The sequence below is a fragment of the Syngnathus floridae genome, chromosome 6 (assembly GCF_059516105.1).
Source record: "Syngnathus floridae isolate MCC-2025c chromosome 6, RoL_Sflo_1.0, whole genome shotgun sequence".
Taxonomy (NCBI): Eukaryota; Metazoa; Chordata; class Actinopteri; order Syngnathiformes; family Syngnathidae; genus Syngnathus; species Syngnathus floridae.
Window position 1 is genome coordinate 7742501 of NC_142418.1, and position 24075 is coordinate 7766575.

A 24075-nucleotide genomic window follows, 5' to 3' on the forward strand; every position below is an offset into this window, starting at 1 on the left:
TCTTTGTGCAAGTGTTTTGCCCCCTCCCCCCCCCCCCCCCCCCCACACACACACACACACACAGACACACACGAGCGTCTTTAGCCACTCCAACGCTCTCATTACCGCAATCACATCAAACGACCGCTTTTCATCCTTTCCCGCTGCTTCTGTCTGAGTAGCAGCTCCCTTCAAGGAAACTATAAAATAATTACTGAAGAATGAGGACATTGTTGAGTGGTTTGTGTTTTTGCTAGATGTTTGGTCTTTGCGGGCCCGTCAATAAATAAACAATGACCATGGAGAAAGTGTGTAAAATATTCATAAAGCGACACGAAGAATCACTGTGGAGGATCACTGTAGTGTTCTTCATAGAGCCCTTGTTTTAAGATAATTTTTAGACACAAAAAGGGCTTCGAGGTGTTAATCTTACAAATAACTCCTACAATGTGACACTATTGAGGTTTGCATAAGACTAAAACACGTGAAGATGTTTATCACTTTATTCTGGGAAGCCTCAGCACGATCACATGCTTTTACATACACAGCAACTTTTCTTTATTTTTTTTTGTCTCGAGTAAATAAGAGAGCAGCTGGTCTTGAATCATCCTGACGTACAGCGTCCGGGGACCTCGATTGCTATATCAGGAGACCTGGATAAAGGCCAACCCACCAATTCTCAAGCCGCGCGTGTTCTAGAAACTGCACGCCTCTTACATTTATTTACAGATGACAAGGACGTTCAGGTTTTATGCACGCGAGACTTATTTATTTAAATAATTTCAACGACAACATCAAAAAAAGTGATCTGACAGTACAAAAATATAATATGGGCTGTCCTTGACATCACAGCCTACATGTTTATCATAAAAGCACTAGTTAGACTACAATGGGCATTTGACATAGGTGCATCTCAATGAAGTAGAATAAAGTGTAAGCATAATTTATTCTTAATGAATTCAACAATTCAATTCAAAATGTGGAAATTATACATAATGTAAATTAACAACATCATTATTTCATGATGATGGTTATTTAATTTTTTTTAACACTTTTGTGATTGTAGCTTACAACTAAACAACAAAAACCCCAAATAATTGTCCCAAAAAATGAGTTATTTTTAAACATGGAAATTAGGAAGGAATTTAAGTTCTGAAAAGTATTTTTAATGCATCTGCATGAATTTTATTTCACTTTTTCAATTACATAATTTGACTTTTATAATATTCTAAGTTACAGTGAACGCCCATATTTGTGGTTCTCCACTACCAAATTTTAGGGGGAACCTAGCCGCTGTTATTTGTTGACTCATCTATTTATCATTTTTGTGCTTAGGCCTTAGCCATGTTGCTCATAAAAATTATCGCTATCAAGCACTTCCTGAGGGGAGGAGCTTCATTTTGTCAGGCTGAAAAAAATGCTTTACCATTTTGTGGCATCTTTTGTTAATTCCACAACTTTTTGTGTGTGTTTTTAATTACTCGCGGACTATCTCCCTTCGCGGCATAGTGGAGGTTCACTGTTTTGAGTTGCGCCTCTATATTCTGTATAAGTTATACAATTATTTACAGACATTCAACATGAATGCATTGTTATCTCCAAGTGGAAACCGTCTTTTCATCATCCACTAATTTGATAGTAGTTTAAAGTCTCTCAGTGGCCAAAGAAGGGATGGGGCATAACAATCAATGGATAACTCGTTGGTTTTGGTGTTCATTTTGTGGCCAAATTGACTTGCATTATACTCCTGAGACCAGAAGAGTTTTGGTGATTCAATTAGAACAAACCGACGTCAGCAAGTGGAATTGTGTCATTAGATTGTGAAACATTCGCTAAAAATATATATGTATAGGTAGGGAACACACTTTAATTAAGGGGGTCCTCGGTTTCTAAAGGAAACGACACGACAATTCGTGGAAGTCATTTACATTTACAGTCATTCTTACTTTTTTCACTGGATTTTTTTTCAAACAAGAACAGCTATTTTCACGACTGCATAAGCAAAAGTTAGTGATAGACTACAACACGAGGACTAATATATGGATTTAGGTTGTGTTGCCACTCGAGGAATGGAATTTGTTTTTTTAATTTGTCCTACACATTGCGCTACTTTTTTTTACCACATTCAAAGGAAGCATCAAAATTTCACACCATTTTCTACAGAGTTGCCTCACTACCGTCGGAATTTACTAATTCATTCGTAAACTGAAGACTTCCATTTGCTGGGTCATAGGTTTGTCTACCAAATAATGCTATTTTCTACACATTTCAAACCATAAAGATGTTTTGTTTTGTTCCAAGATTGCCTTGCGACTAAAAGAATAACTGTTCAAACTCGCGTACCAATTCGGGGAGGTTTGTATAAATTACATTTCGTCGATTAATCAGTTGGTCTGCATTTTGAAACATTTTACATCGAACCTTTCCCAAAAAAAGTACAAAAAACTGCCCACAAAATATAGTCTGTGAACTTTTTTTGCTTGACGATTCATCCGTCCCGCCATTTTTTACAGCCCTCTCCATCGTCTACTGTTCACTACAGTTTGTCAGTCCCTCTTTCCTTTTCTCTGTGATGCCTCCTATTCCTACTCTTCTTCATTTCTTGCATGTGTTTCCACTTGCCGACTCCCAAAGCTCGGATGCGGGTCTTCGCCGGCCTCTTCTCGAGCCAAAGGGAGTCGCAGTACTCCTCTAGGGAGCCCACGGGGGAGCCCAAGAGCCTCAGGTAGTCTTTGTAACGGTGGCCATGCTGTAGCTCCATCATCGTGTCCTCGGCGGCCTTGGGCTTTCGTTCCAGTTGTCCGTGTGGGACCAGCTTAAGGGTGATCCGGCGGAGCGTGTGGGCAAAGTGAGTGTGCTCTTGAGCCTCACATTCGTACACGCCGATGTCTGATGCGTGCAAAGAGCGAATCAGGAGGCCTCGCTCTGTTTGTATGATGCGATCATCAGGCCTGACCTGTAAGGAAAAAAAACGATGCAACGGTTAAGCTCGGAATGGAAACCGCATCAAACTCTCAACGTTTGTTTACTCAAGAGAACAAAATTGTTAAGGCAGTAGTAAAATCCCAAATGAGAATGCATTTTTTATGTGCTTGGCCCAGACATGACAGTCGTAGCTTGAATTTAATCAGAATTGCAGAAAGTAGGAATGAAGCCTTAAATAGGAAGTGCACTGAATTGGTCAGGGCGTTCCATGTCACCCATTGTTTTGTTGATGCTTTATTGGCTTCTTTCCTCTTCTGTCCATGACTCTGCCACATTATAAATGCCTCATGCTTTGTTTTGTGGTTTGACCTGAGGTGTTTCACAAGTTTTCTTTTTGTGTGTGTCACCGCAACTGCTTACTGATTGTCCACAAAAATCAAAACATGGCTGTGGTTGCGGAGTTGAAATTGCTCCACACATGGTTTTGTTTACGCCCTGCCATTTTGTTAATGTCTGAAACTGAGTGACTGACTCATAGAGCAGCGTGTCATACCACTGTGCTTAGGCATTACACACTTAGTCAAGCGGATAAAATAGATCCCACCCACTTTTTTTTCACGCCGTTTCATTTCGTTATACATTGACTGAATGACTGAAATATTGATCTTTTCATTTGATAATTATTTCTTCAGCATAAAGATCTAGTATTTGAGGCATCAATATTTCAGCTAATTTCACTAATTTACAGATTAAATTGTCTTTCAGGTGTTTTGATAATAGCTGCATACCTCAGAATAACTTTTCCAGCATTGGTGTGTTGACAATAAAACATTTATGCATTATAATATTTTATGTCACACTATCCTAATTATCAGAGTGACAAGATACTGTGTAGCAGCTCACAGTAATAACCCAATTTGATGGGTTTTTGGATAAGGAAGGTAGTGGATCCATGTCCCCCAACCCCCCTTAGGCCTTGGGGCATCTGCATAACAGTTTGAGAATACATCGCTGACTGGTAAAAAACATTTATGTCATAATTGTGTGTTTTTCAAGGGCAGTAAAGCAGTTTTATAGGCAGCTATTTCGTATAAACTCTACTCAAACAACCGTTAATAAGCAGATTTACAACCAGAAACCAGAAAGTGTGCATTTAACATGAAGCCAACTTGAATGGAATGTCCTGAGCCGGGACATACTGTGTGGCTTCCCATCATTAAACCCACAAATCTCCTGTTCATGTTCTGTCAGCTTTTGACTATGTTCAGCAAGGTAAAATGACAAATAGTATTTCATCAAAACTCATCAATGTCAAAGTCATGTTTTATTGCTTGTTTAAATGTTTTCCACAATTTAAAACAATTTCCAGGAGTCTTAATAAAAGGTCTCTGACATGCCTTTATCCAAATACACTACGGTCAAAGATTTACACCTTACCTAATAGCCACATGCCACACTGTGACTCAAATCACTCAATATTGGGGGGTTCGTTCTGCACTGTGGGTGGTACAGTGAGTGAGCAGCCACTCAGTTTTGCCACCTAACAACTTCTAGATAGATAGATAGATAGATAAAGGAACTCTGTGGACTCTTGATATGCTGCCCGCCCATTTCTATTCAAACTGCTTTCCTAATGTGAGTCATTGGATAATTCAACCAAACATTAATTTGGTATCAAGTATTCGTCAGCACATGTTCTCGCTCACATGCAGTTTTCCAAAAAAAAAGAAAAAAATGCTTGCTTCAAGTTGTTTGTCCCTTCCATCTTACTGCGCAACTGACACGTAGTAAAACAAAATACAATAAAACATTGTGTATCTAAAATGGTGTCACCATTTCCACAATTCCTATGTTCTGTGTCACAACCACCACTCCCTCCCACATCCTTGTTTTTCTTTAACTCTTCTGACCATCACATGACATTCCTTGGGGAAGATGACCCCATGCATAAGGTCTTGGTCCTTGGTCACGTTTTGTTTTGAGCACATTAGGTAACAAATCATCACATGGTCCCACACATAAACACTGAAAACACCCCTGTGTGTCCAGGGTAGCGGCAAACGTGTGTGACTGTGTGGATCACTCTGTTATGAATATGCAAATCTGTGGATAGCTGAGCATGCATTTGAAGGGGTCCATCCAAAATCCCCCAAAAGTCATTGTGTTTAAGAAAAAGTGCATTCTAGAGTACAGGTATTACACTGTAAAAAACAAAGTAAACATTCACATGTATTAAATACTGAAAAAAAGACACATTTTTCAATTTAAATGATCCCTCTCGCCCTGAACTTTCTCTACCTCCCTCGCTCCTCTCGCAAATCTCTGAAGTTTCGAATCGATGGATAACTACTTATAGTTTGATACTGAGAAGATAATGGCCACTGAATGACAAAGCAATTCATAGGAGTAAGTTCCTATCACGGTGTGATAAACTGCAAATGTTCATCTGTCCTTGTGACTTGACACTTCCAAGCCCAAGGCACTCGTGAAAATCAATGACGACTCAATTTAAGGAACTTGTTCATTCCCGATTGCCCGATTTATTCCCTTTATTACTTTTTACGATGCAGCGGCCTACTGGGAGTTGGCTGTTCATCTGTTTGAGAAGTGATTGGTGTCCTGAGACTAAGTGCTCCTTTCATCTTCCTGTAGGATCTGCTCTAATGTGATTTGTGTTGGCATTCACGACTCTGACCTCCAATAAGTCAGATATAAGACTTCAACTAAATTGAGATTTAACGTTTTTGGATGCTTTGAAGCGTTTATTAATTCTGTGAACTTCCGTGCTGTAAATTGCAAAGCTCCGTGATAGGCTAGTTAGAAAAGTTGAATTTGAGACTTACCTGCTCCCTGTGTTCCGATCCAGCCCTGCGAACGAACCAGCCGATCTGAGCCTGTTGAGATTTGGGGATGCACTCGAGGAACGTCGAGTTGCTCTGCACACCAAAGAGAACTCGCTCCTCCACACGTCCCACGCCAAAACCTGAAAGAAAATGCAATATGAAGGTATGTTGTGTTCTAATACAAAACCGAAGTGAAGAAATGCCACTTTGACTTGTCAACGTACTGTCCTCTGTGTCCCAACACTGACTGGCGGGGTCTCCATGTTTGATGTCTTGTCTTCTGGCTCTCCTAGGGGAAAAAATATCTTTCAAAAAAACTAATCTAAATAAATCTATGGTGGAATCTTTGAGTGAGGATAAATTGAGTAACCTGAGATTTAAGCTATTTGTTTGTAATTCTCTATAGAGGTCACAGGACGGCAGAAAAAACACTTTTCGTTTAGTCAAAACTGTTCCCTGCTTTTAACCCCTGGCAAAAATTATGGAATCATCATTCTCGGCAGATGTTCATTGAGTTGCTTAGTTTTGTAGTACAAAAGTGAATCAAAGACATGGCACAAAATACATTTAATTTAAATGGCACCTTTCTTGGTAGAAGATTAACTCAAAGAATTTGTGGAAAAAAACATGGCACAAAACAAATTTAATTTAAATGGCACCTTTCTGGCTTGAAGAAAAAATGTGGTAGTCTGTTCCATTTTTAGACCAAGCATAGGCAAAAAAATAATCACTTAATTCACAACCATTAACACACACAAATTCACAAAAAAATCCCACTGTAACCACTCAATTCTATACTTGCTAACTTTGGTTTGTGAAATATCGGGAGATTATTTTTTCATTGCTACAACTATCCTTTGAATATGCACCCTACCATTGACTGGTAACCAGCCCAGTAATGAGGACAAATATTACCATATTGAGTATTCACCTCTTGGCTGCTGGGACATATCTGGAGCAGGTGTGCCCATCCCAGGCACAGTAGGGGTCTCGGGCCAGGCAGCACTCGGCGCAGGCTTGGCCGTAGAGGTGACATCTGCTTAGCGACAGTTGGGCTAGACCCTCGCTGGAGCCAACGTACAGCTGTTGCTAAAAGCCGAGCACAACATACAGAAGCCAGAAAATTGACTACCACTGCTTTCTTGTCATACAGTTTAGTAGTTTGTGGTTTTTTTGGAATGAAATCTTATGTTGATAATTCATGGATTCCCCCAGTTAAAAGACTGCAGTCGTTAGTATTACACTTCGGTGACACTTTAGAGTCTGAACTGAACACTGCGAAGTTATTGTATCGTTTAAATTGTGTGGTATCTGCTCAAACTTGTCCAAAGGTAAGCAGATTCCTCAAGGAACCCCCACCAAACCCCCAACCGCCCAGACACGTGCAGGTCAAAATGCATTGAGAGATTAATGGCATCTTTGATTAGGGTTGAAGTGTCTCGTGACATCCCTGACCTTTGAGATAATGAGGCGCGAGGCGGCCGAGAGAGCTCGAAACTCACAGAGAGACGGGAGGAAGTAGAATGAGCATGATGAAGAGCGAGGTTTTTACAGTCGAGATTAAACAGAACTAAGTCGGTCAGGGGGCATAAAAAAACAAATAAAGCAACTTGTTTTGCACCCGCAAAGCAACTGCTGATGAAAAATGGGAATGCCACAAGTATGCTGACAAGAAACATGAACCACAACAGCCTTTGACCCTCAGCTCCCTATTAAGTTCTTGCTTTGGCTTTTTTTACTGAAAACATTTAAAAACTGTGACTTGACCTTTTATTTTACATCCGAGTGGGATGTGAAAGAATCACCGTTTGTGTATGGTTCAATTGTATTCAACTCTGAAGTCAAAGCCATTTGCAGATATTCTTGAAGAAGTGTTGTTTTTTTAAACTTCGATTTAGGACCGATTTGTAGGCGTAATCTATTTTAATTGAATCCTTATTGAAGATTTGTGTAAACACTTGAAACACACAAAACCATTTAACATTTTAACGTTTCCAATTGCATATGAGCATAAGAACTGATCACAGCATGATTTTTTTAAACCAATTTTTACTACAATAGGTTTTTCCCCTTAGCTTGTATGAAAACCGATTCCCGGAAAACGTTAATATATTTATGTTTTAAATGTTGAACAATTTAACATCACATTGTACGGCTTGAGCATCTCCAAGAGTAACACAAGTGACCTCGGCTAAAATATTTGCGGCTTGGAAGCACAAGTTCCTGATAAATTTCTTTTCCACCATATGAATGAGCCCAATTGTTGAGATGTGTATAGTACTCCACTTTTTTCCCCCCTGTCTCTTAGCTTGTTGTTGTGTTGTCCATTGAGATGATTGATCAGATGTGTTGTGAAGTAAGTATAGGAGTGACATGAAGCTCTACCCCCCACGAACTCTCTATTACGATTTCTCCCCGATAGCAGCAAAACAGTGAATGAGGTCTAACCTGCTTTGAAGAAATCTCCAGACTGAGAATTGGAGTGGGAACCTGTAAACAAAGTAATGTAATCAACATTCATTTTTCTAAAGAAAAGTATTATGTTTCATAGTTTGTCGCAGCACACCAGGCATTGTAGTGATTTACAAAATCACTTTGTGTGTGCGTGTGTCCGTGCGTGCATGCGTGCGTTTCTCTTGCGTCCAACCTGGAAAACTTGAAGCTCTTCAAGCACCACTTCCTCTGTAGACCACTTGTCTCTGGTGATGCTCACCACCTTCACAACTGTGCCAACATCTGTGAGAGACAGACAGACAATCAAAGTAAAAAACACTAATGTACACTTTGGTTGTGAAAGAAATTTCAATCACTTGAAAGAATTTTGTTCAAAACCCTTACAAATTCCATCGTTTTTTGTAATGTAGCCAATGTTTTTTGCACTAAAACATGAAATCCATTTGTTTTAAGCACTCTTAAAAAAAAAACTGCTGATGTTCTCCTGATGTTGCACTCCCTCCTAGTGGTCAGTATTTGTAACAGACACCGGTGCCACACTCACCTGTCCCTAAGAAGAGAACCTCATATGGGCCGTCCTCGGCTAAAACTCTGTCCACCACAATCTGGGTGAGGCTGTAGTCCACTCGGACGCGTGTGAACACGGGCCGGCCGCTCAGTGGGTAGACGGAACGGAACATGAGCGGGTGGTAACGGATGAAGCTGAGCACATCATCAGGGAAATCTTTGGTGGTCTTGATCCGAGGGTCATATGTTTTACTGGGACACTACAAAATAATATACAATGCAAAGATAGACAATTGGATGCAGTCACGCTCTGCAGTACAAGTACAGCAAGTACTTATGTAAAGAAAAGAAAAAAGTTTTTGGGCGTTTGTCTCTCTCTAGTGGCCATACGAAGAATAGCAAGCTAAAAATGCCAAGCATATTATATGTAATACAATTATAGAAATATAATATCTTATTGGAGTTTTCATAATGTTCGCTGCAGGGACTACCGTGTACTGAATGTAATGAATATAAAAATAAACATTTAGCGCAGGATTGTAATGAAATAAAAGGAAGTTCAACCAATGAGTCAAAGTGTCAAATAAAAGTTATGTTATTGCAAATTACGCGCAAGTCAATAAGAACATAAAATATATTTTATTAAAGATAAGTATCAACTGCTAGTTTATTAACAAAAACTAAATAACCATGGCGAGGCAAGTCTGTCTAGTTTTTCTGTTTATAGTGATACATTTCAGAAAAATTATTTATTGTGTGTTCATTAGTACAAGCAACATAACACCCAAATTGACATACTCACCGTTCCAGGACGTGGATACGGTATCCTTCCCTCGTACTCAACCCAGCGGTGGTCTGGTCCCTCCTTGTGAGCGTAGGGCCCGTTGAACGCAGCCCTTATGCCCGCCATGCTGTACACGCACACGGCCGAGCCCCGAAAGATGGAGCTGAGGGTCGGATCACAACAAGACATCCGAGTTACAAAATTAATAATAATCAAGGAGATTGCAGGTGCCGTGGATGACGAACAAACATACCTGGAGGTGGTGAAGACCCCATACACAGTTGGGTTCTTTGGATCCCTCGTAGGAAGCATAAAAATGTCCTCTAAAAGAAAGACACACAGTGTTAATGTAGTGTAAATTCACCCAGCAAAGATTAATAGTTACAGTATTTACTTTTTAGTACCGTGGTCTTATTTGTATTTAAGACAAGCGGCTCTCTGAAATTTACACCTTTCATAACTGTGTGATATTATAGCACCTTTTCCCACTGAGGCACTATATTCAATTTTATTGAATAGTCAGCCTCAATGCAATTTGCACTGCTTTTATTCCTCTCAGAGGAATGCAAATGGGATTTCGATGAATTAAGAGCTGCAAAGGATTTGCACGTTTGAAATGTTTTCATGACATTTCAAAGAGTCACTAACGGGGTGAAAAAAGGGATGCGCAACTCTAGAAATCAGGATTCCTTTAGCATTTTTAGCATAAGCGATACAGAAATTGACTTCTTTCATGGGAACCTAATGTAGAAAAATAAAATAGGACTCTCTTGGCTTTGATTTGCCTTTTTAAGAAACTTCAGCATTCCCAAAAACTACCCTGAAGGTCCTTAAAGCACTTGCCCACTACATATATTCATAATATTCATAAAGATTGTGAAAGAAAAAAAGAATCAGCCTCGACATTAATTTAAATAATTCACACAAACTTTGGTGGAGATGTCTCTCACAAAAGTATTTATAAAAAACAAAAGTTGGCCATTTTGGTTTCAAGCAGACATTTTGGAGAAATTCATTCCAAAGAGTCACAATCAGAGGAGCTCAACAGATTGCTACAAATATTTAATTTTTTGCTTTGGCTATCTGTACATGAAATCAAGGTTTGTTTCATTTTGAGAATTCACCAGGGAAAAGGGAGTTTGACAGCATATTCATCTTAGCTTACTCCTAAAATTAGATTTCTTTCAGCGGGCTGTGAACATACCAAAAACCCAATTTTAGCAAATCTGCACATCCGAGTCCAGAACATGTTTCCTTAAAACTGACCATTTCAAAGTTGAGCTTTGATGACCTCTTAACGACCAAATTTGAATCGGAAAAGGGCAGTTTTGGTTTGAAGCATCTATTTTGGATAGCTAGATAATCATCACAACGAAAAAAAAAAGAATCTCAGGGACATACGTAGCTCATCAAAGTGCGTGTCCACGCCATCGGGTCCAGGTATGGAGCACACAAGTCTGGCTTTGAGGAAGGTGGTCCATTTGTTGGTCAGACTTCTTAGGCCACCCACGTCATTCTAAAACACAAGCACTGTCATCACTACAACAAAAGCACAGTAAGACAGCTGGACAAACTTGAGTGCAGACTTTTTACACGCTAATTAAATGACCCGAATGCTGTGTTTGTTGTGCAGCTACTACCATTACATTCTTGTTCTTTTAATAACGTCCAGGAGATGAGGCTGGAACAAATAAGTGCTGTGTACATATTGTTAGACCAAATAAAAAATAACAAGCATATTTCCTGATTGATAATATAACTTAGATTGGCCACGAATGCCCTTCCACAAAATAAAAGCATGTGTCATGCGTTTGTTTTGTGGCTTTCAGTTTCAGCGCGGACACCGACTGTAACCCAGACAAACCTCCTTCTCTTCTGTTTCACAGCTTTATCTCAAGTCATAAATACACCGTAATCTCTCTCCACAAAAATGTAGCGATCGAATCTTGAGCGCCAAGCGCTTGGTGGCTGCTCTCATTTGGCCCAGGTCCAGCACACAGCCAAGGTTTTAAATGAATGTTATCAGTTGTGAATCTGTCTGGACTCCCCATCCTAAGTCAACGTTGCTGTAAACCATCTGTTTAATAGGAAGCAAAGTTAAACCGTCAAAATGTAATCCCCCTGCAGTAAAGAAATTGATGACTTACATGGGGATGTCGGACAATTAGCATTCAGTTATCATCGGTTGAAATGTTCCAGAAAACTATAAGAAAATAGTAAGAAAGCCTGAGAGTTGTGCTAGTATGGTCATGCATCACTCATCAACCAATATTCTTCAATTCATTGTCCAACAACCCTAACCTCAAAACAAAAACGTCTCAAGAATTGTTTCCCTAAAAGACTTTCAACTCAACTAAACTTGAAAAACAAGACATTTCAAAAACAAAGGCAGTTAAAACAAATTAAGAATAATAAACTTTAGTTTCTTAACTTTTACTCGTTCTAAATCTCTCTCTCGTATGTTGGACACTTTCTTTTGTGGCAATAATGTAAACAGGTGGTAACATGCTTTAAGAAAAATTTCCTTTCTATGAAAACTAATACGATGATACTTTGACTCTAAAAACATACACTAATGATGACGTGAGGAAATACAATTAATACATTTCTTTTGTATTGAACATTTTTCTCCATGCTCTCCTCACTTCAAACAGATTCTCCATCTTCAGCTTGGAAATTATTTTAATGCCCTTGGCTGGTATTAAAGAACTGATCTGCACCGGTAATACATATCATAGAAGTACTATACTCGTACTGCTTCACTGTGTGGACTGCACACACCTCCATTTTTTTTCTACGATGACAAGCTTTAATTGAATGATCCGCTTCTTCTTCTCAGCACTCACTTTCTTAGGACCCATAGTTTAAAAAACAACATTTGGCAAAATGCTGGCACTGAGAAATGGAAAATATCAGCACTAGACAACATTGATCTATATTTTCACAACTGATGGTGAGCCCATGTTTGTGAAGAACCCATTTTGTGTCGCAACACAAAGCAAAAAAAAATGACCAAAGCTACGTCTCATAAAATAAGTCAAGGCACCAGAGTAACACAACATTCGGAAAATGTCTCAATCAACAATTAGCAAAAGTACAGTAGTCAGTTGGAGGATTGCAGTCACTGCTCCCTGTTTGCTTTTGTGAGTGCCTGCATAGCACAAGCGGGGTTAAAACATGATTTACTGCCTCTGACAGCGGCAGCAAGTCTCTCTTTCATAGGACTGCAAAACAAGACCGTCTGGAGAAAAGGCCTCCTTGTATGGGAGATAAAGCCCATCTAAAGTGGATGACACAGAGATCTTTATCCTATCAGATGACACCAGGAGGTATGGCTCCTTCCCTCCATGTGTGAGGCGATTTTTCTTTCCTCATCTATGCACCCCCCCCCCCCCCCCCCCCCCCGTCTCATCCAGTCTCACTCACCTTGCAAATGCGAGCCACGCGGGACAGGACGCTCTTGTCGTTGCCTTCCCACGACACCTCCCGGAAGAAAAAGTAGATTTTGTCGTCGTCCGGATTGTAGGTGTCCGCGATGGGGTGTGCCGATATGAACTTGGCCTCTAGAGACACCAAAAGAAGAAAAACGTATTATTCTGGATAATGTGCAGTAAATAATAGTTTTCACAGAAATAAAAATGGTTAGATGAATAGTAGTGACTGATGGATCTGTAAGATAAATGACATAAAAATGAGTCTCGCTTGGATGGACAACTACGGACCACCATGACGCAATGTCGTGTCCCGCGTTGGGTGAGGCAAGTTCAGTGTCGGAGTGACGTTACGTCAACATTAGCTCAACCGCTGCAAGCTGAGCCAACAATGTTGGAGTGACTCCCCAACTGGAACGACTTAACGTATGGCTGTTAATGCGTTCTACAACAGAAGGTTATTGTTAGTTCTGTGATTAAAAGATATTCCGCTGGCACGTGAGGAAAGAAAGTCATCACCGGAAGATGAGCTCCCTTCATTCCTGTCACCACACTTCAATGTATACTGGTCTATTCCAGACAGACAGAGCGGGAACCAGAGAAGCTTCAACCAATTCAGAGGTTGTAATATGTGGAGGCCATGTGCAAGGATTTTGATACGGGTGACAAATGCTGATGCAGAATAAGTCATCAATCTGGAACACACTTGAAAGTGGAAACCTATGCGCCACAAAAGATAAATAAGTAATCGCTGTGCGTGGAGACGACTAATGAGAATGTAGGTGCCACTGTCAAGTGGCAAACAACTGATTTTTCCATTTTACAATTTTTCAACTGGTCCAGGTTGTACTCCTAGGTCTACTTGGATAGGCTCCAGCTCACCCAGGACCCTAATGAGGTATAGAAAATGGTTGGATACCGTGAGAACAGGTCAGCACATGACATGTTTGTATGTGGTTAACAGCGTGAACTTTGTTGCAAACTGTAAATTCCTCACTAGGTGTGGCAGCCATGCTCAGCTATGGGGTTCATGTAAAAAAAAAAAAAAAAAAAAGTCACACTACATGAATAAGCGAGCTCTGTCCTCTGCACTGGAATGCCAATAACTGTTCTGCAGGCACAGAGAGGCTCTTTGTGTGAGATATTTTGGGGAGAGAAACGCAATATGTTTGCAATGGAATGTGTGTGTACCATTGATCCAGTAGTCCTCAGAGATGTCGGTGCGGATGTAGTGCTGGTCAGGTGGCGGGCCGAGTGAGCGTGTGAACGTCGTGTCTTTGCCCAAAAAGTCCGAGGCGGTGCCCGCGTACAGATACTGGTCTAGATTGAATACAGAAAAAGTTCAAACTGAGATCTTTCAAAGAACATTAACATTCTGGAGCAGGGGTGTCAGACTCATTTTTACCGGAGATGATTTTTTTAACTTTTTGTTCAAATTACTGTAAAAATTACTGATACATATTGTTCAAATTACTGGGTAACAAAAAAAATTGCAAAATCTTAATTTAATCACATGCAAATTTGAAATTTTGTTAAGGATTTAGGATCATGGAAGTTGACATGATTTGATTTCACGGGCCATATGAAATGATATGGCGAGCCAGACCTGGCCCGCGAACCTTTAGTTTGACACCCGTGTTCTAGAGCACAGGAGATGATGGACAAATTAGAGTCGCAAAATTAGGGGAAGAGTCAAAGTTTTAAACTTTACATGGAATTTAACAGTAATTTATGATAACAAACCAGGAATTTACAAAATTGAAGGTAGGCTTTTAATATAAAATATACGTACATATATTTCAGTATAATACAGACAGAAACAATCAGATTCCATGAAATTGCAGTGATACCTTGATTTCCACTCCGATAATTCCCATGGAAAGTTTCCAATTCGGAAAACCTCTCTACGTCCTTATTTTAAATCCCAGTAGAAATCTAACTAAAGCCTTCTTGAAATTTACCATTCACTTTGCAACCCCGGCTCATCATACCTGTGAGGACTGAGGTGAAAGTTTGCATTGGATCAAAAGGACATTTCAATCTGCCAGACTCCACTGTAGCAGGCAGTAGACGAAACACTCCATCCTGTCAACAAAAAGGTTGGAAATATCGGTTTGGTAGCTTGTTTGCCTGTTTTAATTTCTCTGTAAAAAACATATATTTTTGTGATGGGCAGCGCAACTGAGCAAGATGTGCCAAATTTGAGATGAGATTCTTCAGTCTTTTGGAGGTAGAACTCTATCCTCCAAGATTCCCTGCAGTCCTCTTACCTGTCTTGAGCCAGCGATTTCAATGAAAGCACAGATGGGATTGAAGGCTCCTGTCCCACAGACGTAGACATGTGTCAGGTTGTAGTTGTGAAGCACCCTCACAAAGTTGGCGCACTCCTGCCATTACCAGGGAGAAAAAGACGGAACAAGGCAAATGTTTGGAAATATTCCCACAGACCAATGCGATATTGCGAAAACTAAGTGACTTACATTCAAATTTTTTCCTGCCAGTTTGCATACTTCCACTCGATCGCGAGGTGCAGGCCAGTGAATCTAGTGAGAGACAGCAAAGTTATTTTAGCATTTACAGTCAGACTTCAATTCACAAGTGAACCGATTTAGGGGTTTTTCAAATTACGAGCAATTGCTCGGTGGTTCAGTTCATATTTCAACCTTATTTCATGCCTTTTAAAAAGAAAAACAATGTTTGTAGATCGTAACTGGTTTATCACTGGATAAATCTTGACATAATAAAAGATGACATTCTCCCTCCTGTTGTGGCACAACATTTGTGGAATTTGGCATTTTTACTGTAGCGTGGTAACTATCACCTCCATGTGCGGTTGCAGTAAATCAGACGTCGCACAACACACGCTTTCCCTTCAGTGCACCTCGCCGTGTTCACACATGTGTTATAACAGGCTTATGTGCTTAGCGTGTTGCCTCCCCCTAAAGCCTACCAAGGGGAGCTATCGCCAAACGTTTTCATCGGGCTCGTATAGGCATGCAAACATACCGCCTTCAATGTTAAAACATCTCATGAGTCAAAATGCCGGCGAGGAATTCATACAGAAAAATGTTGTAAACCCATGAAAGGACTTAATGGGAATGAAGATCGATAAGCTTGTTTTACTACATCACATGAGGACCTTATAATAACTTGAGAACAACATACCTTTCAAAAAGAAGGTCAAAACACCTGGAATGCTCGCAATGTTCTCTAACATCTTTTTGGTAAGTCTCTAATTACAGAAAGACCCAAAATTGTTCGCAAAGTGGTCCCTAAAGGGCCCGAATATGTTCCGTGCGGTGCTAATCTTCCCAGCATCAGTATCAGTAACCAAAGAGGCAACACTCAAAGAGCAGCACGGAGAGTTAAAACAACCAGATAAGGATCAAATAAACACACGGCCGCTCCACCTGCAGGTCAACCAGGGCGGCATTAACACTCAAACATATGGAGAATGCAAGCGTGTGTTTTTGTTGAAGTGTGTGTCAAATGGGTATTTATTGAACGTATGTGATTTTGTGTTTACGTATAATAACCCAAAGCTGACAGCTGCTTTCAGTCAGCTATTGAAACAATACTGAGTGCATTTCAGTGTAGCCGCATACTGTATACATTGGAACAGAAAGCAGGAATCAATCAATCCAAATGTAATTGCATGTTCCATTTTAAATGTTAGGACATGATACGATCACTGGCTGTGCTTAACCATGCATGCTTGTTGTAAGCAGATGGTATGAAGACTCTGACAGTGACCCAAGGGGAGAGTTTGCAGGTCAGAGGATTGGGAAGATTACCGTATCAGGGTTCCAGATGGCCCTTAAATGGTCACATTTTAGCAAGGATAGATGATACAGGTATTCATCTACTTGTGCATGTGTGGCCACCAAAGTTGTCTCTAAAAAGCATTGGAGACAGTAAATAGGTGCCCATAACTGTGACTGTCTATTTAAGATTTACGGGTGTCCAGATCAGGGTGTTTCACCCAGAGTCAGCTGGGATATATTCCATTTTACCCCCGACCTTAATAAAGATGTGTTATAGAAAATAGATGGATGGCCCTTCGTTAAGTGGAAGTAGGAGTTCTTACAGCTGCTCTAAACGCTTATGCGTCGGCCTAAACAAACTGTCAACCTTCCAAATGGCCTGCATAGCTCTAATGCTTGAATCAAATTTGGCTTCTCATCCATATTCACATTCTCCTGCCATTGTGTACCTTTCTGGGACCTTTGGCTAGGTTGTCAGGGTCAAGCAGGTAGATGTGATCCCTGGCTCCCAGCAGAAGACGACCCCTCTCCTCATCCAACAGCAGGGAGTGTGACAGGAGGCCATCGGAGGGTCCCAAAAACAGTGAAACACTGTTTGCTTGCAGCAGCTCTGCTCGAGATAAATGGCAAAAACACAGACGAGTGGCAGATTCGTTCAAGGTCATGCGGTAAAAATGAAAAATGTGTACACAAAGTCTCTACGTAAATATTTCAGCAGGATATTACTTGGATTCTTTCTGAACGGAGCAAAATCCCTAAAACAAGCACTGGATTTCCTCTTGTCGAGAGAAACGTGTCTTGGCTTGAAGTGAAATGGTCTAATCCTCTGTGGTTCAACACCTTCACTGAGAAACCGGATCGGGAAAAAAAACTACAAAAAAGATACAATAGCAAAGAGTCTACTACCTCTGTGGGTATGTTTATGGATATTTGCATCAGGGTATTTTCACAGCCTGTTCATTGACCCTGAAGCCATCTCTCAAGTCAAGGATTTACATTCCCACCGTGCAGATCGAGCGAAGAAAAACAAATGCGTCATCTCAAGTACTGTAAACTGATAAGAGTCTAAAACAACTTAGGCTATCTTAACCATCTTGTGTCTATCATTCATTGGCCATCAACATCTTGCGCTCATGAGCCGTGAAAGGAAGAAGTGACAAATTAGTATGTTGATGCCAAGCGATACAGTTAAATTATTTTAGAGCGGTATATTTGCCTGTATAGAGTAAACCATAAACTGGATTGTGTCAATAACAATGTAAACACTTCTAGCGTGATATTGGCAAATAGGATTGTGACATGTTTAAAAATAAAAACAGAAGGAAACAATGGAGAACCTTCAGCATTTTCCGTTCTTTCTTCTTGGAACGCAGCCATTCACTCTATTACTAAGACATCAATCATACCTTTGAGAAAAGGCAAGGTTTTATGCTATTCCGCATTCCATTCCCATTGTTGCATCTTAGTTACAGTTCTCTGTTGAACAATTAACAGTCTAGGCTCCATCCTGAAACAGCTTTGCTTTCATTCCCCTATAACAAGAAGTAATTTCTAGTTTTCACAATTGGAAATAATTCGATAAAGTTTGAACAAATCCAGGAAATGAGACTGTAAATTGGTGACTTTCTATATGCACCGGTAAAATAGTGATTATGAATATGTACAATGTAGCTACTTATTGAACTTTCAAACTAGCTGAAGCTAAGTGCACACGTACTGACAATCAGGGCAACTTTTTCTCCCTGACTTCCAAGTCAGGAAAGGACTGTTACCAGATGTCTCTAAAAGATTGTCCTGAATGTGTTTCCCTTCGTATGGGGTATGTTAATAGTTTTCACTGATCTTCTCGGAAAACAGTTGGAAAACAGGTGGCAAATCCTTGGATGTTTGCAATACCGAGCTGGCTTGAGTTAGAGACTCTGAAGATGGCACTGTTGAAGAACAAAGGAGCAACTGGTTGTTTTTAGAGTTAATATCGCCTATTTCACAAGTTAATCGGCATAATGGAAATGACTCGTGAGAAAATTGTTTGCAAGCACAATGTCGTTATCCGATACGCTAAGAGTTACTCTAGCTTATTCCGTTTCTATTCTCCTACTCGTTATTTTTGTTTTCTGGCAGTTTGGATGTAAATGAATACGTGCATACCCTGCTTAAAAAATATTTCTTTCAAAATCAGTTATGTTCCATTCTTGAGACATCCCTGAAGGGTATTACAGACAATCTGTTCAAGAAACCACTAATAAAATGGATCAAGGGCGAGATGATGATGAGCAGCAAATGGAATGCAGCTTCATGACAGAATTTATTAAGGTTACCATGGAGATGACTGCTGACTATACTCTCAGTGCGGCGTGTCCTTGATGGAAAAAGCTTGTCTTCCAGTGCATCAGTGCAGCACCGTGCCTCGGATAAACTTTAGCTCACTGTGTGGGGAGTCCTGTGGGAGTCATTCTGAAAGGATTGACACTGTGATTACCCCCTCGGTGTGAAGGATTGAAGAGGTTACCAACCTTCAATATTTGAACTTCTCCATCTCATCCACTCCTCACAATCCCTCTTAATACCTCCTCCAGTGCATAAGCCCTCGCACACACAACGACCCATACAAGAAAGCACCCCTACTTGTTCATATCTTTCACCGTCCACACACCTCACACTCACGGCAAAAGAGGGAGATTAGGCCAGCTCGCCCCATCGGCGGACACTAATCTGTTCTGTAAACATGCAGCACAGTGAGTCCTTTTAAATCAGCCTGCTTAGCCGATATTTTTTAGCACCATGCCTCTCACCTTTCCCCAAAGAGGAGAGCACAGTCAGAGTCAGCAGCTCTTGATTTGGATCCTCTTGCTAAGCATTCACACACATGCACACACACACACACACCAAACCTGTAACACACCGGCAAATTGGCTTAGACAGTCCGGATAAACCAAACGCTCCTCGTGCACCCATCGGCTGTTTCGACTGAAGTCAGCCAACCGAGCATTTTCACTAAGCATATTATTTAAATCCCATCAACATTGTCCCAGTGTGTAACATCATCCTATTGACTCTTGCTCTGGTTTAAGGGCTAACTGAAATGAGGACTCAGCGTTTAAGATACGAAACATGGTTTCCTCATTTTGGTTTCTGCTGTGGAATTTGTACATGAGTCCAAAAACATTTGATAGTCAATCTCGAAGTACTAGTAAAGTCATCCATCCATCCATTTGTTTTCAACAGCACTTCATTAGAGTCGAGGGTGAGATGGAGCTGACCACAGATGACTTTGGCTGAGAGGCGGATTATGCCCTGGACTGGTCCCAAGCCCATTGCAGGGCTCATATGGATAACCAACCATTTACACTCACATTCACAACTATGAACAATTTGGGGTATTCACTGAAACCAGGCGAGAACATGCAAACTACAAGGAACGGTAGAGCCAAGAGTCAGATTCAGAACTTTGAGTCAGATTCAGAATTTTGAGGCAAATTGGGAAGGCAGCTAGTTTAGTGAGCAAGGTGCATCTGCAAATAACTGAAAATGTTGATTATTATAAAGCTGGCTGACAGGAAAAGGGCAATCGTGACCCCGCTGTCATTTGAGGATGTTTTTGACCCCTGAATAATTTACTGCTTTGATCAACTTCCCTCACTCAAGCTGAGTTTTCATGGATGGTTAGTTCCAATGTGGTGTTTGAAGAATGTGCGGTGATGAAACAAAGTTGTGGTCACTGTCTGACCAAGATAACCAAACAAGGAAGTTTTATCCACTGTCACACACTCCGAGGGCTAAAAGGGTATTCCCCTGAGCACAAAAACTGCTGAGCACGTGGAAAACAGAAACAAGTGATGCCAAAATACAGAATAACGAGCATTCAGATTCCATCACAATGGCTTGAGAAGACAAACCTACTGCAGTTTTAAAGACTACCTTGCTGAGTAAACACAACAGAGCGTAATCATAATTCCCACAGAAACTTGCCTTTTATTTATGGTAGCCAGAACATAAATATGAATCTGCAGCTATGCAGACTTTTGGATGCCTATGACTAAGTGCACTGGGTAAGCCTCACTTTACTTTCAGGTCGCTGAGGGGATTTGGGTTTATGAGCAAGACAGACATTCATTTGTGTGCTTTCTGTCAGTGATACATAGCACGAGCGATAAGACTTTGAAGTAGCATTTCTGCTGAAGTCTGTAATGAATAGAAAGGTAAGCCATCATTTGGCTTTACCCTGGTGTCTCAAAGCTAATACCCATGGAGCACACAGCAGAGGTAACGGCCGATAGTCACTCAACGGACCAAACCAAGACCAGGAAATTGAACTTTGTGACAAGTGGGACGAATCTATATTTTGCTCCAGAATATGTTCTCAGTTCTTGCTTTCCAGGTGAGAAATTAAAAGAAAAGAAACACAAGTATCTTGGCCACAAGCCACTGAAAGAACTTTTAACAAGACTGTACTATGTTGTGGGGGTAGCATGATTATTTCTTTTCTTTGTTGGAAATATACTCCTTTTACTTTTTAAATTACATAATGTAATAACTAAATATAGAATCTAGTGAGGATACGTGGCATGCATTGCAAGTCAATGAAATTTAATCCGTTTGTGCCTGATGATGAATTCATTGTGATTCTGTGTCTGTGACTTGGCCACCGGGAACAGTCATTGCCGTTTGTTGGCCTGTCTATGGCATTTCACGTTGTGTGCTAGGATTAAGCTAACAGAATTGTGTGATTGGTTTAGATACCCAACATGTAATTTCCTTGTTTAATGTGATTTTAGTTTTAGTGTTCAACTGGGAATGGCATTAAAGAGCTTGACTCTTCAAGAATTCTAATGAAAAGTCCTTTAAAACTAACAATTTTACTTGTGCATTAAAAGTTCTTAAGTTGAATTCCTCCTGTTTCTTAAAAAGATGGCCGCCATTCTGTTAATCCATAGGAAAAAGCACATTTTAATTTCTCTGCCATGCAGCATCTGTAGTCGCTTATAACCTCAGAAATGAGATAACCACACTATAAATTATTTTTAATAATAGGGGAAAAGCTAATAATACGCTGTGATTGTAAAAGGTGGCCACCTAGGATAAACACTGGAAACTATCACACAAATCACGACTCTTACCTCTCTGGCTCAGTTTGACTCGAGGGACACTTTGTTTGATGCTCACTCCAAGCGGGAGGATGGCCAAGAACATCAATCCCACTAATGGGACTCCTGGATGGGATAGCACCCTAATCCTGCTGTCTTTGGTGCCATAATTGCTGCCAGACATGCAGCGCTGAGCCCCATCTTCATGTGGATTTGGATCGCGAGAGCCTCCTTTCTTCATGGCGCGTGGATGGGTCTGATTCCCCCTCTGTGCTGCCCTGGAGAGAGACCAAAGCATAGGATGAAGCCAGGGAGGAGCAATCATAAGTGTGTGTGTGTGAGGGGGATGTCTATTCTAAGTCCAGTGCAGGATATGTACACACACACTTGTGTTTGTGACCAGTGAGCGATTTCACCATGGAGCCCTGCAGGCATGTCACCCTTTCTCCTCGACCATCCTATCTCTCAGCTCTTGCCTTTTGTGTTGCCTTTAAATCTGTTTGCTCAAAACAAAGGTCAACCCCCAAAATAAGTTACACTTTGCTATCTGTCACTCTCGCACTCCTTCATCTTCTAACTCATTTCATGCTTTGCCTAGATGATACTTGGCAAAAGTTTAGAGTAGTCACTGATGACGCTGTCAGTTCCTTCCTTTATGTCCGCAGACACGTCAGGTATTGGACACAATGAGGCCTCCGGGGCATTAGGTTGAATTTGAGGATGAATGAAATGTTTGAAAAGAACAAAAAAAACTGTGGAGCGTCTTTGAAAAAGGGGACCGACCAAAGAGCAAGACAATTATGAGACAATGGAAATATAACAACACATGTCATAATTATTCTTTCAATATTGCCCTCATGGTTGAATCAAGTGATGTACTAAAAATGAGTGAGTAATCAATATACTTTGTAGCCGCGTGGATCAATATACGGACGGCATGATTATGCACTGATTTATAGTTTCGACTCATCTGGGTTTTTTTTGCCAGTGCAAACATTTATCCACAAATGTTATTCCACCGATATATTCACCATTAGTGCTCAATAATTAGTTCTAATTTACTCTGTGAATTTCTGTATTGACCTCTCCAACTGCCACCCTTTATAAGCGCAATTGTTTTCCACTTCAAGGAGGAAGTGATATATTCCAGCTGCAGATTGCGTGTATTGAATGTATTGAATTACCAAGTTTAATTACGCACCCGCCGGGTTGATCAAACCTGAGTTCCAGCTCATTTCACAGCAATCTGAGCTACTAATTAACCCGACAAACAATGAAGTGCTTCATAACGCTCCGGCACCCCTTTGTCCTCCCCCTTAGCTGCTCATCACTACATCACCCTGATTTCTTACCACCTCCCATCTTTTGTAACATAATTGGCCTCTCAATGACTGCCTGAACAAAGTCAAGCCAGACTAATAGCGGTGATGTCGCGCTTGTATGTGTAGTGTTATAAGCAAGCATGCCGCTTCCGCCATGAGCCATTGTAAATCTTGCTATTCTTGTCTCAAACTAATTACAACGGAGATGACATTCTGAGGGCATTTATTCATTCACTCCCGTAAACAAACATTATAATGTGCAATGGGATCTTGGCAAGAGTGTCCGTTACTCCAATTGCCTTTTTATTTATTTCCCATGTAACTGACTGCAGACCGCACTGTTTGAATGTTGAGTCGCCTACACTGAGTGAGTGCTATGATATCAGGCCCACTGAAGCAATAAACCAGAGAGAATAAGACCCCGATAAACAAGCTGATGTTTATTTTAGATGACAAGTTTAGGCACGTTAACACCTACGGGGGTTACATACTTGATACAGAGCTGTGTCCAACAGATGGCCCATCAGCAAAGTGGTTGCCCGAATGTGATAGAGAGGGCCAGGTTTTCATGGAACCTCTTTGCACTTCAAATTGTTTTTAACTTAGGGACCAAAAGAATATTTTCTGTCCAAAGCGCATCTGAAGGCTGTCAAGTGCTATTTAGCCAATCAGAAGCCTGAAAACGCAAGAGCAGCCTCTTTGGTAGCACATACGGAATGAAGTTTTCAGCACTCAGAATGCAATTAACAAGTAACTGACCTGAAGTGAAAACAATTAAATGATTCCAGGACAGCCTGTGGGTGAGGAGGATCAATTGCGGGTATGCCGTAAATAGATTTACAGGGATAATTGCAAGACTGCCTACAGTGGAGGCGGAGTAACCCATTCAAAAGGTACAGCCTTGGAACTAAAGATTTTATCACACAAGTAGGTAAAAATGTTTCTTGCAGATTGTCTGAGTAATTTATCAAAACAAAATAGC

General features: G+C 40.6%; 2 protein-coding genes across 5 annotated transcripts in view; one reads left to right on the forward strand and one right to left on the reverse strand.

Moving 5' to 3' along the window:
• The window catches only part of grm3 (glutamate receptor, metabotropic 3), a 162256-nt gene that overhangs the window by 65911 nt on the left and 72270 nt on the right, over positions 1–24075 (forward strand). For all 3 annotated transcript variants that reach the window (XM_088379075.1, XM_088379076.1, XM_088379077.1), the window contains one exon: positions 5771–5910. The gene's annotated coding sequence lies outside the window, so the exon portion shown is untranslated. The remainder of the gene's footprint in view (positions 1–5770; positions 5911–24075) is intronic.
• Positions 727–24075, reverse strand: part of sema3d (sema domain, immunoglobulin domain (Ig), short basic domain, secreted, (semaphorin) 3D) — a 34368-nt gene continuing 11019 nt past the window's right edge. For both annotated transcript variants that reach the window (XM_088379085.1, XM_088379084.1), the window contains exons 2-18: positions 21805–22049; positions 17137–17297; positions 15404–15466; positions 15194–15310; positions 14915–15008; positions 14115–14243; positions 12919–13055; positions 10894–11008; positions 9746–9815; positions 9511–9655; positions 8746–8968; positions 8395–8483; positions 8196–8237; positions 6679–6836; positions 5972–6036; positions 5748–5887; positions 727–2935 (exon numbers count right to left, since the gene is read on the reverse strand). In XM_088379085.1, the coding sequence (XP_088235211.1) occupies positions 2516–2935; positions 5748–5887; positions 5972–6036; positions 6679–6836; positions 8196–8237; positions 8395–8483; positions 8746–8968; positions 9511–9655; positions 9746–9815; positions 10894–11008; positions 12919–13055; positions 14115–14243; positions 14915–15008; positions 15194–15310; positions 15404–15466; positions 17137–17297; positions 21805–22012 (2376 nt within the window). In that variant the 5' untranslated portion in view covers positions 22013–22049 and the 3' untranslated portion in view covers positions 727–2515. The remainder of the gene's footprint in view (positions 2936–5747; positions 5888–5971; positions 6037–6678; positions 6837–8195; positions 8238–8394; positions 8484–8745; positions 8969–9510; positions 9656–9745; positions 9816–10893; positions 11009–12918; positions 13056–14114; positions 14244–14914; positions 15009–15193; positions 15311–15403; positions 15467–17136; positions 17298–21804; positions 22050–24075) is intronic.